Source organism: Dioscorea cayenensis, chromosome 20, assembly GCF_009730915.1.
Source record: "Dioscorea cayenensis subsp. rotundata cultivar TDr96_F1 chromosome 20, TDr96_F1_v2_PseudoChromosome.rev07_lg8_w22 25.fasta, whole genome shotgun sequence".
NCBI classification, from domain to species: Eukaryota; Viridiplantae; Streptophyta; class Magnoliopsida; order Dioscoreales; family Dioscoreaceae; genus Dioscorea; species Dioscorea cayenensis.
The window spans coordinates 28,429,161-28,443,814 of record NC_052490.1 but is presented as its reverse complement, the minus strand read 5'-3'; the positions used below and the strand labels follow the sequence as shown (position 1 = coordinate 28,443,814).

At 32.6% G+C, this 14,654-nt stretch overlaps 2 protein-coding genes across 3 annotated transcripts; both read right to left on the bottom strand.

Annotated features, from left to right (window-relative positions):
- Positions 1 to 561: 561 nt before the first annotated feature.
- On the bottom strand, positions 562 to 9,096 carry LOC120251392 (ubiquitin carboxyl-terminal hydrolase 23). The gene is made up of 12 exons (XM_039259921.1): positions 8,677 to 9,096; positions 8,020 to 8,134; positions 7,290 to 7,400; positions 6,596 to 6,768; positions 6,174 to 6,500; positions 5,971 to 6,093; positions 4,348 to 4,524; positions 2,768 to 3,049; positions 2,317 to 2,522; positions 1,653 to 2,215; positions 1,476 to 1,569; positions 562 to 914 (listed from the first exon to the last, which is right to left on the bottom strand). Exons 1-12 carry the CDS (start codon positions 8,956 to 8,958, stop codon positions 749 to 751), a joined length of 2,619 nt encoding a protein of 872 aa, XP_039115855.1. The 5' UTR covers positions 8,959 to 9,096; the 3' UTR covers positions 562 to 748.
- A 2,674-nt stretch (positions 9,097 to 11,770) lies between these two features.
- On the bottom strand, positions 11,771 to 13,279 carry LOC120251758 (WRKY transcription factor WRKY76-like). Of its 2 annotated transcripts, none has more exons than XM_039260401.1 (5): positions 12,945 to 13,279; positions 12,803 to 12,853; positions 12,465 to 12,725; positions 12,258 to 12,374; positions 11,771 to 12,167 (listed from the first exon to the last, which is right to left on the bottom strand). In XM_039260401.1, the coding sequence occupies exons 1-5, from the start codon at positions 13,008 to 13,010 to the stop codon at positions 11,919 to 11,921; spliced, it is 744 nt and encodes a 247-aa protein (XP_039116335.1). In that variant the 5' UTR covers positions 13,011 to 13,279; the 3' UTR covers positions 11,771 to 11,918. The 2 variants fall into 2 exon arrangements, with proteins under 2 accessions (XP_039116335.1, XP_039116336.1); XM_039260402.1 differs by having other exon boundaries at positions 12,495 to 12,725.
- Positions 13,280 to 14,654: the final 1,375 nt, after the last annotated feature.

Below are 14,654 nucleotides of genomic sequence, written 5' to 3'. Positions count from 1 at the left end.
TTGGGTATGGAAGAGAAACTCTATTAATCTTAAAGAAAATAAAGGTGTATTTTGGTTAAAATTACTCCTAAAAGAGTATATGTAGATTTGGAGGTCCCCCACACACATTCTTTATATGCAATCATATCATGTTTCAAATGAGTAGTTTCAAAGAAAAGGATTCACAAGCCAGGCGTGAAGCATTTGATGCCAAATATTAATGGCAATTATTTGCTGCTTCTTCAATGAAGAGCAGGTTCATTAATGAATGAGATACAAAAACATGCTTTGGAAAATAGAACTTATGAAAAGATAAGTTCAAGAAGAACTCAATTTGAACTATCGAATTTAAGTTTCTTTTTAAATTCTCCCTCCAAGTGCCGCTTGTGATTGTATGCAACAGTTCAATTTTCTAGTGAAAAACCAAAATAAATTTTATATGGAATTTTAATAATAAGTTTTTAATCATCCTCTTTAGTTTCACTTTTATTTTCCTCCATTTTCCTTTAATCCAAACACGTCATAAAAAGATATGGACACAAAAGCATTTTTAATCTCATTGAACAACAACAAATTCATTAAAAAGAAACACAAATGGCTACAACTTTGTTTTTGATTTTTCACTCCAATAAATAACACAAAATAGTTTGGGTGGTATTAATAATACGCTTGTTCAAAAAAGAAAAGATAGAAGAAAAAGGGTAGCTGACGGGACGATTGACCTTCCAAAATTGCACAATCACAACAACAGAGGAGATTTTTCCAGTAATCATATCCTGAAGGGCGTGTTTGCCGAACTAGGCCGCCGGTTCACATTTGGGTTCGATTTCTTCTGTGCTTTCAAGTTAGCAGCTTCTTGGAAGGGATTCGGCCCATCGAATGATCGCTTGGCCTTCTTCATTTTTTTCATCTTACCCCGATCGTAATCCTCATCCCTGATATCACAGATGATGTAAATGAGCACAAGATTAGTTGAAACAATCAAAATTTTGTGATGCACAATCCCAGTAGTTAAACACTAAACACATCCTGATGCGTATATGTTCACTAATGCTGACAGAAAACAAGGACAGTTAATTATAAACACCAAAAATGAAAGAAATCATGTGATGTTCATTTCTAACAAATCTTCGCCAAACTGGATCGTGATAAGCAAACTACTCAGTGACCCCTTAACACATGTTTCCAGAGAGCAACAGGCAATTCTGTGATGCATATCCCAGTAGTTGATAGTAAGCAGTGTCCATATCGAGAAAATTTTGCATCCTAAACTAAATGTCCAATGGAATAAATTTGATTTGTTTCATCTCAAAGTAATAAATAAATAAAATAAAATAATAGCTGATGGTTTTCCATCCAACCAAATACAGGAGGGTAAAGATCAAGGTTGTGAAACACCTCCGCCAACTGTGTTAGAACTGTTAAATACATGCTGTCCATGCCAGCGAACTTAAATACCTTATTTGTTCCAAGCACAGAAAGAGAAGAAAACTCACCACTCATCCGGCACATAACCAATAGCATTATTGCCTGCATCTGTTGAGCCATTGGACTGAAATGAAGGGGAATCCATGTCATCCCACTGTGCAACTACACACAATAAACAGGAAATTTTTCAGCAGACAACAATCCAATACCAAATTAAAAATATGACAAGTGCAAAAAATACACACCATGAGTTTCTTTCAAGCCCCTCATCAGCAGACTTAGATAAACTTGGTGATCTGCATTTTTTAAGACAGCTGTCTCTCTTGCCTTGTGTCGGTCTGCAGAAGAGTCCAGGAAATTCTTTGATTGCTCATGAGCAGAAAGTACTTTATTACTCATCTCCTCCATAGCTCCTTTATTGGTATTCATGGAACTGCCATTGCAGCATTTTACATCATTGATACCTTCACTATCTTTCTTCAAATCCAAAGGTGAACGGGATTGTTTTCTTGATGAATGAATTGAATTAGAAGAAACATTTAAAACAGCTTTAGATGTAGATGCCCCACAGTCATCGCTCTGGGGATTTTCCCCAGTTTTATGCTTCATCCCTTTTCTTGAATTTACACGTGATCTTTTGCATCTCTTTTTCTTCCTTTTTTGAAGGCTTAAAACTGAAAGAAATAGCTGCTTCCGGCCAAAACACATGGTTCTTTCAAGCGTGAATTTGTCAAGCTTTCTTCGTTTAGGAGCAGTCTGGCAGCAGTCACCAAGTGAGTCTTTTAGCGGTTTGTTCATAAAATTTCTTCTGAACAAACAAGTTCTCTCCAACTTTCTGACCACATGGATCATTCACTGGATCTTTGTTCTCGCATGCCTAAATAGCAACAATAATGAAAGTCCACAGACCTGATTTTGAAGTTATCATATTCCAAGATCATCACATAAAAGTTAGGTACCTGGTTTCCAATTCTTGCATGCTCATTAGCTTCCTTCTGAGTTGCTTCAGTCATACCAGAGTGCTTTGAATCAACCATATGCCCTGGTCTTGGAGGTCTATTGTTAAGTTCTCTGTCTGTAATAATATTCTGACAGTTCGCATTGGTGTCAACATTCTACAAAAGGAATTGAAAAAAAAAAAGCACCAAAATCAGACAACCAAAGACAAAAAGAGAAAAAGGAAAGATAAGAATAATATAGTTGCCACACCAAGCAATAAAAGTCACGACATTAATGCTGTTCTCTGTGAGATCACTTATCATCTCAGAAGACATTTGTTTTTTTTAATTAACAAAAAAGATTCTTGAACACAAGTCAACAAGGCAAGCACAGAGATTCTACTATAAATCAGGTAACTTACAGATATAAGGGGGACATCAACAGTACGAGATGCGGCAGCACTATCTTTTGCTTGAAATATGTGCAGAAACTCTTCCATCATCAGCTGGCTGCCAGTCTTGGTAATAGCAGATAAGTTTGATGAATCCTTTGAGAGGGCTGTTGTTTGTAGTTCTTTGGTCAAACTGTTATTGCTGTTTTGTAATGCTAAAGCTTCTTTTAGTTTAGCATGGCTTTTATTATGAGATATCGAAATTTCCTTTGGTAGGTTCGCGCCTTTCTCTTGAAAAGAAGCAGCTTCTTTCTGAAGAGAACCTCCAAATGAAACATATATAGAAAAGAGATGGGCCATCAGATATGACCCTGGTGAAATATATGAAAAGAAAACAATGCATGGGCAAAAATAATCAAATATCATGAGAGGTCACGACATAGAGCTCCAATTATAAGACAGAAACACCATGGTTCCACTGGAAGTTTATATATGCAAATTGTAGTAAGATCTTACAAGTTGCACACAAAAAAACTTAAATAGAATATCAGCACATATAGCGTACAAGTCAATACCCTCTTTTTTGTTTTTATTCTCTTTCAAAATCAATCAAACCTTCATGATTCGGAAAGAACCTCCTGCAAATAACAGGATGTTCCTCTCATAATCGCCCAAACAATATAGTTTGCACCAACACATCTCATTCAGATAGTTCACACTAATAATCTGCCCTCATTCCACATATCTCCCTGCACCAATAATTCGAACATGTATAGACACAAAACACACCAATGGCACAAGAACATAAGTTAACCTCTATCATAAGAGTTTCTAAATTCATTATTTTTCATTAAAATTTTGATTAGTATCTCTTCTATTCCTTCTGAAAAGAATTTTGTTATATTTGGTCCTTTTCTTTCTCTTAAGTTTGGTTATCTATCCCAGTGGAAAGTTAAAATTATAACAGGTTCAATCAACTTTTTTCCCAGACATTTTCCAACCATATTTACATTGGCGATACTCCTGGTTGATGTTTATCTCAGAAAATGTTTGATATTTATCTCAGTAAATGTTGATGTTTATCTCAGAAAATAAACTTTGGTGTGATCAATATCACCAATTAAAGTGGATCAACAAAGATACACCATTCTACATAACTGCTTCCATTGTAAAAATTATGCGAGATTGTTGGCAACATAAAATCAGATTTACTACTTCGAACTTCAATGAGGGTATCATGAGAATTGATAATGTTAACTTGGAAAAATTAAAACAAAAAGAAATTACATCAGACTCAACATGAAATTGAGTTATGAATCATGTCTGACAATGATCAGAGATTGAGTCAAGTCACACAGGTTCAAGTAACAAATTTACACTAAGAATATATGCGACTAAGATTCATGCTTATCACATCCTCATGCATAAATTGTCACTTCTCAAATCCCCTCAGTTGCTCCTACAATCAGTATAACTAACTTTTCTCAAGTTTGACCAAACACATTTTAAGAGTCCATTTACTAGTAAATCAAATAAGACAAACAATGCTTGGATAGAATAAGATTCAGATCAAGAAGAGATATAAGATCTTCAGTGGTTAATCTTCTTACCAATGGCGTATTTTGTCTTGCTGCATGAGAAACCACTTTATGCCCAGAAACATTTTCAGCTCTATTTTCCTTGCATATAGCATCAACTTGCCGTTTGGTTGTGGTACTTCTGTCACGAACATAAAATAACATATAAGCCTTTTGTGCCAATACAGTCTTCTCGCTGACTTGGAAAACCTGCAAATTTTGTGTTGAAGAGAATAAAGCCAAAAGAACATATCAAATAAATATAATGCAAACATTCCCTGTATTGACCATTCATAGTCCATAGAAAATAGAAACGTAAAGACTCTTCCTTTATCACCTAGTTCTATTCAACAAATTCTGTACTTGTAAATGAAAGACCACAATTCTTTCTATTCCTATAATAATGAGTGGGTTATCCAGTTTGAATGTTCAAGGTAGAGATGCCATGCAAATTTAATTAATTTAGACAATGAATGATGCAGAATATTGGCTACATTGTGGCAGCTAATCTTCATTTGACTCTGTTCAACATAAATTTCAAACATAAATACCCATCTCATAAAAAATAAAAAGATAATAACATTTTCCCAAAATCACTGGTAGCTGGTCAACCAGCCTACAGACTCAACAGGAATCAACTCGAAAGAGGAAGACACAAAAAAGTGATGCATCCATATGAGCTTTGCACAAATGAGTGCCTACACATGCAGGTATGTTTGGTTGTAGGACTCTAGTCAAACATCTATAAGAAAATCACCAAGAAGAGTATGCCCACATGCAATAAAAACCTAACCACTAAACCCTTGGACCGACTCAACACCACAACTACACCCAGTGCTGGATATAAGTCTGATCTCAAATGTAATAAACTCAGGAAGTTCATTCAGTCCATCTCCCAGCAATGAGCAGAAGCATATATTCCAGCACAGTAGGCAGGATTTTATGAAGACACCGTGATATGCAAATGTGATCTTCACCCATATCAGAAAGATAAAAAGGTGGAAAAAGGATAAGAAGACAGAAGATAATGAGCAACTTGGTAATTCAACCATGTAGAACTAACAAGATAAAAGAAAAGGCCAATCCAATGCTTTGGTATGGTACTCCTTGAAACATAACCCACACTTAAAAAGCCAGTCATTACATCACAGTCACAAAGCTGCCCACATCAATTTAAGGCTTCTATAGCACATAGAAACACAATAGGAAGCAAGATTGCTTTTTCACAAATAATACCTGCTAATTTTAGTGCTTTAACTACAAAAAAGTTTCAAGACTGAAAACAGAATTCATTTTCTTGGAAAAATAATCATGGCATAAATACATGCTACTTGAATTACAGACCAAACAACTTCCAAAAGGGATTTGCTGACAAATTAATTATCAAGGACCATACTGCTCACTAGTTGAGCATACCGAAGTTTCAAAATGGTGAATTACCACTACAAGCAGATTTGCCTGGCCAATTTACAGGCACAGATCATGAGCAGAGTTTAGTATGAATAATAACCTGAGACATTCTAGCAGCACAGCTCACCATTCATTATACTTATACTGAAATATAATCAATGTATTAGCATGATGACTTAATTATCTGCTAGTACTCTAGCATATCAACGTAAATAAAAACAAAAGAACATTACACTGGCTTTTAACCTGCTTGTCATCAAGAGAATGCCACATCCCGCTTGATGTGCGAACATAACAATAGTAATGACCAGAATGGGTGCTCCAACCAGCATGTACCAGAACACCATAAAGAGTGTACTTCAGATCATCCTGCAAATTCAAATTCAAATCAAAATTATTTCATTTTTATCAGGAGGCAACTGCGATAATTTCCCAAAGAATCTACTCACATGGGGTTCGCTTAAAAAGGGTTTCAAATCCAAAGCAGGACCAAACTCCACCCTTTTATCAATCTTTTGTCCAGGGATACTAGAACCAAAGCGCTTAAGATGAATTGTGAGAACATATGGAGCCTTGTGAATGGTGAGTTGTTTAAGTGCCCTGACTTTTTGTTTGCAATGCTGGCACTGGTATTGCTTCTTGCCATCATCTAATTCTTCAACAGCAGTGAAGCGTGCAAATGCTTTATGTAAAGAGTCAGCCTTTGTAATTTCCAGGCTCAAATCCAAAAAAGGATCAAACTTATTGGAACAATAAGAACATTGTGTGCATTTCACCTGTATCACAATATAGATCTCTCAATACTGATTTCCAAATATAAGTAGGCAGATTGCAATCATCTTCAACTTCTTGGATGAGCTGTATAGTTCACCTGACTCCTGAGACGACCGCCAAAAATCTTGTGGACCAAACTTTTCTCGAAAGCAACAGGAGACTCACTTGGCACTCCAGAAGGTAAACAGCATTTATGCATCGACTCTAGCAGGTTAACCATGTACTCATGAGCATCTTCTTGTCTAGAATTGCGAAAATTACGAGATATACCTTATCATTCAGTCAAAGGTTGCATAATATAAGCAAAAGAAACAATAAATAGTATTCTATATACAGGTAAACTAATCATCATGGATGATATCCAAATACCTAGAGATAGTTGGAATCTATAGACTCCTCGAGATGTCTTCTTTTAGGGCAAACAAAAGTTCTTTAAGTTTTCTAATGAGATACCAAAATTTTAAGGTCCTAGCAAACATAGTAACTATTCATAGGCAAGAGAAATTTAAAAAGACAAGTTAGATTAAGACCAATTTATCTGTAAAACATATTTAAGTATGATAAAGAAATTCCATGTCCTTGTTCACCCATTGAATATGTTTCTCACATATTTAAGTATGCATGTTTCTCTCATAACCTTAAGAATATCACATAAAGAAATGATTTGTGAAACATTTAACTACCCATCAAGGACTATATAGTTTAAGATTTTCGGATTAGTTAATTTAGTAGTACGAGATGCACCTAACAGTTTATCAATGCAGATAATGTCATGGAATATATAAGGATACAGCGCAGGTTCTTAACAAGATGTAATGGTGATAATATCTTCCCAGTTGACCGAAGAGCATCCATGACATGACTTTGGAGGGCGCACATTGCACAAAACCCAGCAGTGTGACCTTCAAGAAGAAGTTGAGAAGTGTAAATTGTAATTATGCAATGCCAAATCTGTTTGTGTATTTTAAGGCATAGCATTACTCCATATTAAGTGAAGAAAATTCTCAACCGAAGTTTTTTGTAAGAATACCAAAAAATAAAAAAAAAAAATCAATATTTGAAAAGATTGCAACAGAATTGCAGATGAATATTTCCATTAAAAAATAAAGGTGACAAGCAGAAATAGCTGGAAAATAATCTAAAGATGGAATAACACAAGAATTCATGATTAATATTAACTGCCATATTTTCTCTATTTCATCTAGAGATTAAAAAAGCATCACAGTGAAAGAACAGTGGAAACTTAACTACATGCATAATTATCTTGACAGACATGCATGTTATGCAACCTTCAAATGCCCCAAGAAATTTCTTTGCAATCAAGTTGGTTTGCCTCTAATCCCTAACAATGTCTTCACTTGAAGAGCACATATACTGATAAATATACAACTACATTGACATTTCATGGCCCAACAAATGTTCTGAACTAAGAAAAGGTTCGGTTTATAGATTCTCAGAAGAAAAAAAAGCCACCTACTACAAAAGATACTAACAAGATAGAGAGAAACAAATAAAACTTACATGAAGATTTATGCTTTCCACTCTGCAAATATGCCGCAAAAGGTTCAGTATATGTCAAACATTGAAGAACTGAATTGAGGTAGCATGTGTTCCCAAGATTTTCTAAACCGGCACCCTGTGAACAATTAGGTCTTCAATGTTCAGCCAAATATACACATACAATAGATCCATGAATAAAAAACGAAAAATAGCAACCATACAAAATGTGAATTATGGTACACAAGCTAACTGAATTTATTAAACAATTCCACTAGTCATCATGAAACATTTAGAAGAAGAAGAAGAGAGGCAGCAAGCCAGCAAGTGTGTGCAAAACATAAAAAATAATCCTAAATTGGAAAAGAAATGAATTCTACAATGGTGGAATAAAACCATAACAGCTAAAGAAGAAAAACAGAACTGTCAACATTACTGAAACCAAGACTATATCAGCATATTGCACTTTCTAAAATAGATAAAAATCGTGATTTGAAAAACAATTCCGACCCAATAACAGTTCAGAGCACGAATCAATAAGGCAATCCACACCTCAGCATCACCAAGAGAGACAAAGAAAAAGAAACAAATAAAAAAGAAAAAGCATAAACCCTACTAATTTTCACTGCATCAATTTCAGAACATCAAATCAAAAAGAATCAGGCAAAAAAACCAACTCACAATCCTACGGTAGGTGATCTTGAAGCTGAGCTCAGAGTCCAGCCCATGTTCAACGAGCTCCCCAGCACCCTCCGATTTTTTCCCCACCGACAAGGCTCCGGTGCTCACCGGTGGCATCTGCGAGCTTGCCCCTGCATTCAAAGTCTCAAGATGGAAGTCGCCGCCGACTGATTGAACGGAAGATGGCTTCCGAGCCGGATGGAAATCAATCCTCCTGTGAAACAAGGACTCCACCAAGGAATCGGAACTCCGAGCTCCATTGATGGGGTTCTTGAGATCCATTGATGAAATCGGAGCTTCGATCGTGTGAAATGGAGACGATCAAAAACTAGGGTTTTGAAACGGCGTGTCGGCTGGTTGAGGTTTTTATGGCGATGTGTTGCGGGGGGCTCTGTGGCCGGAAAAAGGACTTACATTGAGAATTCCTTAGCGTTATATAAACTTGGGATTATTTATTTATTTATTTATTTATTTATTTATAACCTCAGAAAGTTGAGTATTTTACTATTTTATAAAAGGAATTTTTTTTTTATAACTCCTAATTTATTTTTTTAATATTATTATTATTATTGTTTTTTTATGATTGAAAATATCAGAAAGTGAGTCTCTATTTTTCAAGCCTTCCCGCCTTTTTAGTCCCTTCTAATATAAAATCCGCCTTTTTGTCCTCAGTATTTTTCATATTTTTTGTCTTTTTGATCTCTAATCGACGGATCCGCTCTTTTGTCATCCCCTAGTGGATGAATTAGAGAGACCAAAAAAGATGAAAATGTTTAAATAAGAAGACCAAAAGAGCGGATTTTACAACTAAATGATGAAAATGTGTAAATATAAGGATTAAAATGGCGGATTTTATATTAGAGGATTAAAAAAGCGGAAAACGAAAAAATAGAAAGACCATTTTGATATTTATATTTTTTTTATTGGTGTTATCAAGTATGATGTGTAAAAATATTAAAATATGGTGATTTTTATTTTTATTTTTTTAATTTTTTTACAAATACATTTCTTAAAGTAGGTTTGGTTGTTTTTTTAATTTTCAAAAATATTTTTTATTTTTATTTTTTCTTGTATAATATGACCACATAATTATTCAATAACTCAATGGGGCCCACATGTAGAGTTCAATGGAGTATGGAATGATTTGTGGTTTGTTTTTCAACTAAACTCTTGTTAGTTGTGCGGCTTGTGCCAAGCCACAAAATTAATAGAACTTTTTAAAAAAATAAATAGTTAAATAAATATGTTTTAATAATTAATTTTAAATAAATATTAATATCAGTAAGATCCTTATTATTGAAAAATTTTAATTTTGATTTTATATTGATTAAGTTAATTTTTTTTTCAACTCATAATTTTTAACTTAAATTTAATATTTGATTCTTTTAACCCGCATATTTATTCTCAAACCAAGCATCCTCCTCAAATTGGACACTAGTTTTTTTTTAACGAAACTTAAATAAATTATTTTATGGGATAGAGGAAATAATATTAATTTTTAGTGATATTTTAAATAAATAATCATAAATTAATTTTTTAAAATACATCACACGTCAAATATAAAATATTACGTCTTTGAAGATATTTTTATTTATTAGAGATGAAGTTTGTTTCTCAGATTTTAAGGTCTGAAAATGAAAATCAATCACTTTGACTTTCTTGATTATTTTGGCGTTTAACTGGTCAAGCAATTTATAACTCACTTTCAAGTGGCTAATTAGGGCCCCTATGATTTATTAAAATAATAATAATAAAAAATCACACGGGTCTTAACCAGGTGTTTTGACTTAATCCAAAACATTAACCATGTACTTCTAAAAAAAAATTTGCTCAACCATGTTGAATATAATTTATTAATTAAATGAACCTGAAAAATTATAATTAATTACAGCATATTGAATCAAATCAGACCAAAATCAAATTGAAATTAACCCAAACCTAATTCTAGTGAAAGTAAGTAGATTGAATCAAAATAAGTATATGAATATTTTAATTAATATTAAATCATCAAAATAAATTAAAAAAATTAATTATATAAACATAATTATTAAAATTTAAATTAAACTGATTTCCGTCCCAAACTTAAAAATTCAAAACATTAACATATTGTTTTTTTTTTCTTATTTGTGTGAGAAAAACAAAACTACTAATAAGTATAAATTAGATGAACCTATAATAGTTTTGGGTATTAAAAATAGAGCAATTAATTATTAGTGGATTAGGTCTCGCACATATGCTTTTAAATAAAAAGCAACTTATAAAAATTTATAAATAAAAATAAATATATAAATCCGATGATCCAAGGAATGTATATATAAAAGATACATAAATACATAGCATTAGACGCTCATTATCAAAATCAATTTCAACATTCAATCAAACTTGACCAAATCATGTTGAAACAAAGCAAATCAACATATAAAACTCATATTTCAAATCAAATCAAATTATAATTCTAAAAGAAACTTACACAAAAATCAACTAATCAAATTTTAAAAAGCTAACCTTGAGTGTTATTAAATTAAGATCATTGGATATGTTTAAAAAATGCAAACCTTAAGATCAAAGGCAAAGCATGTTTTCCATGAATTAATCATTCATTAAAAAAAATCATTAATCTTTTGAGAAAAATTCAATAAATCTGTCACACAGTGGAAACTCTTTAAACACAAGAAAGTGAGTATAAATCATGTGAGGAAAGATTCAACTGATAGAATGTTTGTTAATTGTTATTTAAAAAAAATTAGTGATTATAATATAATCATAAGATAAACACATTACATGTGCGCCATCTAGATTTTTTTAGTTAACTTCCATTTTGGAGTTAATCCAAATCCAGTGTGCATTGTTTTAATTAACTTTTTATATCTTAATCACCCTTGTTCTAAGGTGCTCATGATATATAATATTTTTTATTTGATTAACTAATTAAATGAACTATATATATATATATATATATTCAATTCTTCCTAAAGAATACTCTCACACATGAGATTATTATCTCTAATTTTATCCACTACCATGACTTCTTTCTTATAATCCCTTATTAATATTAATTTTTCTTTTTAAAATAAAAATGAATCCTGCAAATACTATATATGCATAAGATCAAGCACCAATCTCTCAAATTCTTCAACATCAAAATGAGTCAATAAAACAGATAACCAGAAACATGCATAGACAAAATGAGAGAATGATCTAACATGATAATTAAGATTGCATGCAGTACTGTATAAATAATTCTATTTCCAACCAGGAGATAACTGAAGATTAATCCTCCCAGAAATAGCACTTGCCAATGCATCAGTAAAACTTGGATCCTTAGCCAAAGAAGAAGCCATTTGCTCAACCATAACTCGCCGGATCTCCGGTGGCTTGACATCCGGTTGAGTTAAATCAACGGCAATCGTCGTAGAGTCCATGTTACCATGAGTGTGTTCACCTTCATATGTTGCTACTAATATTGATTTATCCTCTGCACTTCTTTGCACCTGAAATGGATTTAATTTCATTATCATATGTACATAAAAAGTGATAATTAATACAAAAAAATCATATCATTATCATATGTATAAGTCCACCTTCTTTTTCACAGGACAAGAAGGGGCAAAGGAACATCTATAATAAGCTCTAGGAGAAGGGTTATCTCTTGTGACTTTTTGGCCATATTTCCTCCATTGATACCCATCTTTTACTATCTGAAAAACAAACCAAATGAATTATAGTATCATCTGATCAAACTTACAGTTCAAATTCAATGACTATTTTTAAGTTGAAATTTAACTTACTAAGCCTGTGTCTGACGGATCAGTTCTCACACAAACTTTAGAGATCTTAGTGGCTCTGTGTTCTTCTCTTGGTTTCTTGCACTCCATAGCTCCTCCATCTTCATGAGAGCTTTCACAACTCTTTCTCTTCCCTGATAAGCTTATGAGATCATGAAGCTGGTTTCGGAGAGCGGTATAGTGAGCGAATACCGCGCTGAGAGTTTCACTCAATCTCTTGTTCTCTTCACTCATTTGATTTAATTCAACTTCTAAAACTTCGCTCTGAAAGCATTAGAAAACTATCAGAACTCAGAAGTTAAGCGTGTTTGAGCTAGAGTACATAGTAAACACCCACCCACCTCTTTGCGTTGATGATCATCATGTGTGGATGGCTCTTTCTTACCTTCCCTCTAAAACAACCGAACAAAAATAAACATCGATTAGTGATCATTGCTCAAGTTGTTGGGCGTAATCGAAGGTAGCCTAATGATCGGTACTCACCGGAGCTTCACCGAGAAGTGGTGGAGGACCCACGTGGAGGGCTGAGACTAAGAGATGAGTAGTCATTATTATTGGTCCATGTAGAATCCATGAGAGTGTAGATATGTGAGTATATAGTTTGGAAGGTTATTAATAGAGAACACTTTGAATTTCAAACAAAGACTAATTAAAGAGTAATTGAAGGGAAAGAAGACTAATGAAGAATGACCTAAGTATTGCTTACATGCACAATGTGACAAGAATTTACACAAGTGGAGAGGCTTAATTAGAATGAGAAGAAGAAGAAGAAGAAGTAGAAAAAGAAAAGAAGAGAAGAAGGAAAAAGAAGGAGAAGAAATGGCCAGGCCTGGTTTTGGCATAGAAGGGCAATAAATAAACCAATGGGTGGTTTTAAAGTCAACTTCTTGTGTGGGAATGAAGTCTCATTGACTTGTCTTCTCTTATTTAGGATTCATTCCATGATTTCTCACCACCTTCCTTCTTGCTTCTCTCTATTTTTTTTAATTTTTTTTTTTTTTAGAATATTCTTCCTTAATGCTTAGTTTTGTGAAGTTATTTAATTATGAAAAATAATTTAGAAATATGCACGAATTTTTGTCACTATATTTAGAATAACGTGTCCATAGATATTATGCATGATTGAACCTATATGCAAACAGACACTTATTTTGTTCTCATCTAGAAGGGATCTTTGAAGCCACATTACTCGCTGAATTTTGAGGTATTGAAATCTGGGCTAGGGGGGGCAAAGAACCGAAATGTTTGACCCCATGAAAACCTTTTTCAATTTGCTTCTGGACAAAGAAATTAATTAATGATTTATTAGCTAATTTACTCATTAATTCATGTGATTGCATTTCCCAATTGTGTTTCATCCTTGGCTTATGATTAAAACTTAAAATAAACAGAATAGTAAAGGCTTTTGAATTATCTAATTGCATGTAAGAGTAATATTGATTTGGATTTAAATAAATCCGAATTATAATTTAATTAATCTACAGAATAGTAAAAGTATACAAATCACTCGGAGGCAAAGTATGAGAGCTTTTTAGTTTTTTTTTGTGACTTTTTGTTAAATAATAAATATTTGAATTCGAATTTATTTATTTAAGTAACTTTAATTAAGTTTTTGTCCGTTGATCAACTGCATTTTGTTGCAGTTTATATTATTATAGATTTGATTTTAACATAAAAAATAATTTAGTTAAATAGGTTTAAAAAATTAAAAACTAAGCACTGATACATTTAAAAAAAAAGTCACCAATAAAGACAAAGTAAACAAATTAATGAAATATCACAGATTTATATCCACTAAAGTAGAAGTCTTTATCAATTGTTTATTTACCAAAACACCCTCAATCATGGGAAAATTTTAATAATGTATAAACCACAAATTCATGATGAAGAATCATTAACATTGGGACTTTGATTAATATTATATATATATATATATAATTGACAAAGGGCTGTTTGATGTGTGTATAGATATATGACTTTTTTTAGTATTTGCTTGGGTGTTTCCTATAAAAATGAGAAATTAGTAATATATTTATGTAAAAATTATATTTATTTATATATTTTTGCAATTATTATTACTTTTTTGTATACCTTGTAGACAATATTTTTTAAAATAATTAAAAAAAACTATATTTATATTTTTAAAATTACTTTAGGAAAGGGGAAAATTAATCAATTGTAGTTTTATAAAAT

Excerpts from the sequence above, each read along its gene's own strand:
- LOC120251392 (XM_039259921.1), bottom strand. The coding sequence starts at position 8,958 with ATGGATCTCAAGAACCCCATCAATGGAGCTCGGAGTTCCGATTCCTTG. Across the intron at positions 6,094-6,173 it reads CCTTTTTAAGCGAACCCCAT|GATGATCTGAAGTACACTCT; the intron begins GTGAGTAGATTC and ends TTGAATTTGCAG. Across the intron at positions 2,216-2,316 it reads TATGATAACTTCAAAATCAG|AAGAAATTTTATGAACAAAC; the intron begins GTCTGTGGACTT and ends TTGTTTGTTCAG.
- LOC120251758 (XM_039260401.1), bottom strand. The coding sequence starts at position 13,010 with ATGACTACTCATCTCTTAGTCTCAGCCCTCCACGTGGGTCCTCCACCA. Across the intron at positions 12,854-12,944 it reads CACTTCTCGGTGAAGCTCCG|AGGGAAGGTAAGAAAGAGCC; the intron begins GTGAGTACCGAT and ends CGGTTGTTTTAG. Across the intron at positions 12,168-12,257 it reads CTTGTCCTGTGAAAAAGAAG|GTGCAAAGAAGTGCAGAGGA; the intron begins GTGGACTTATAC and ends AATCCATTTCAG.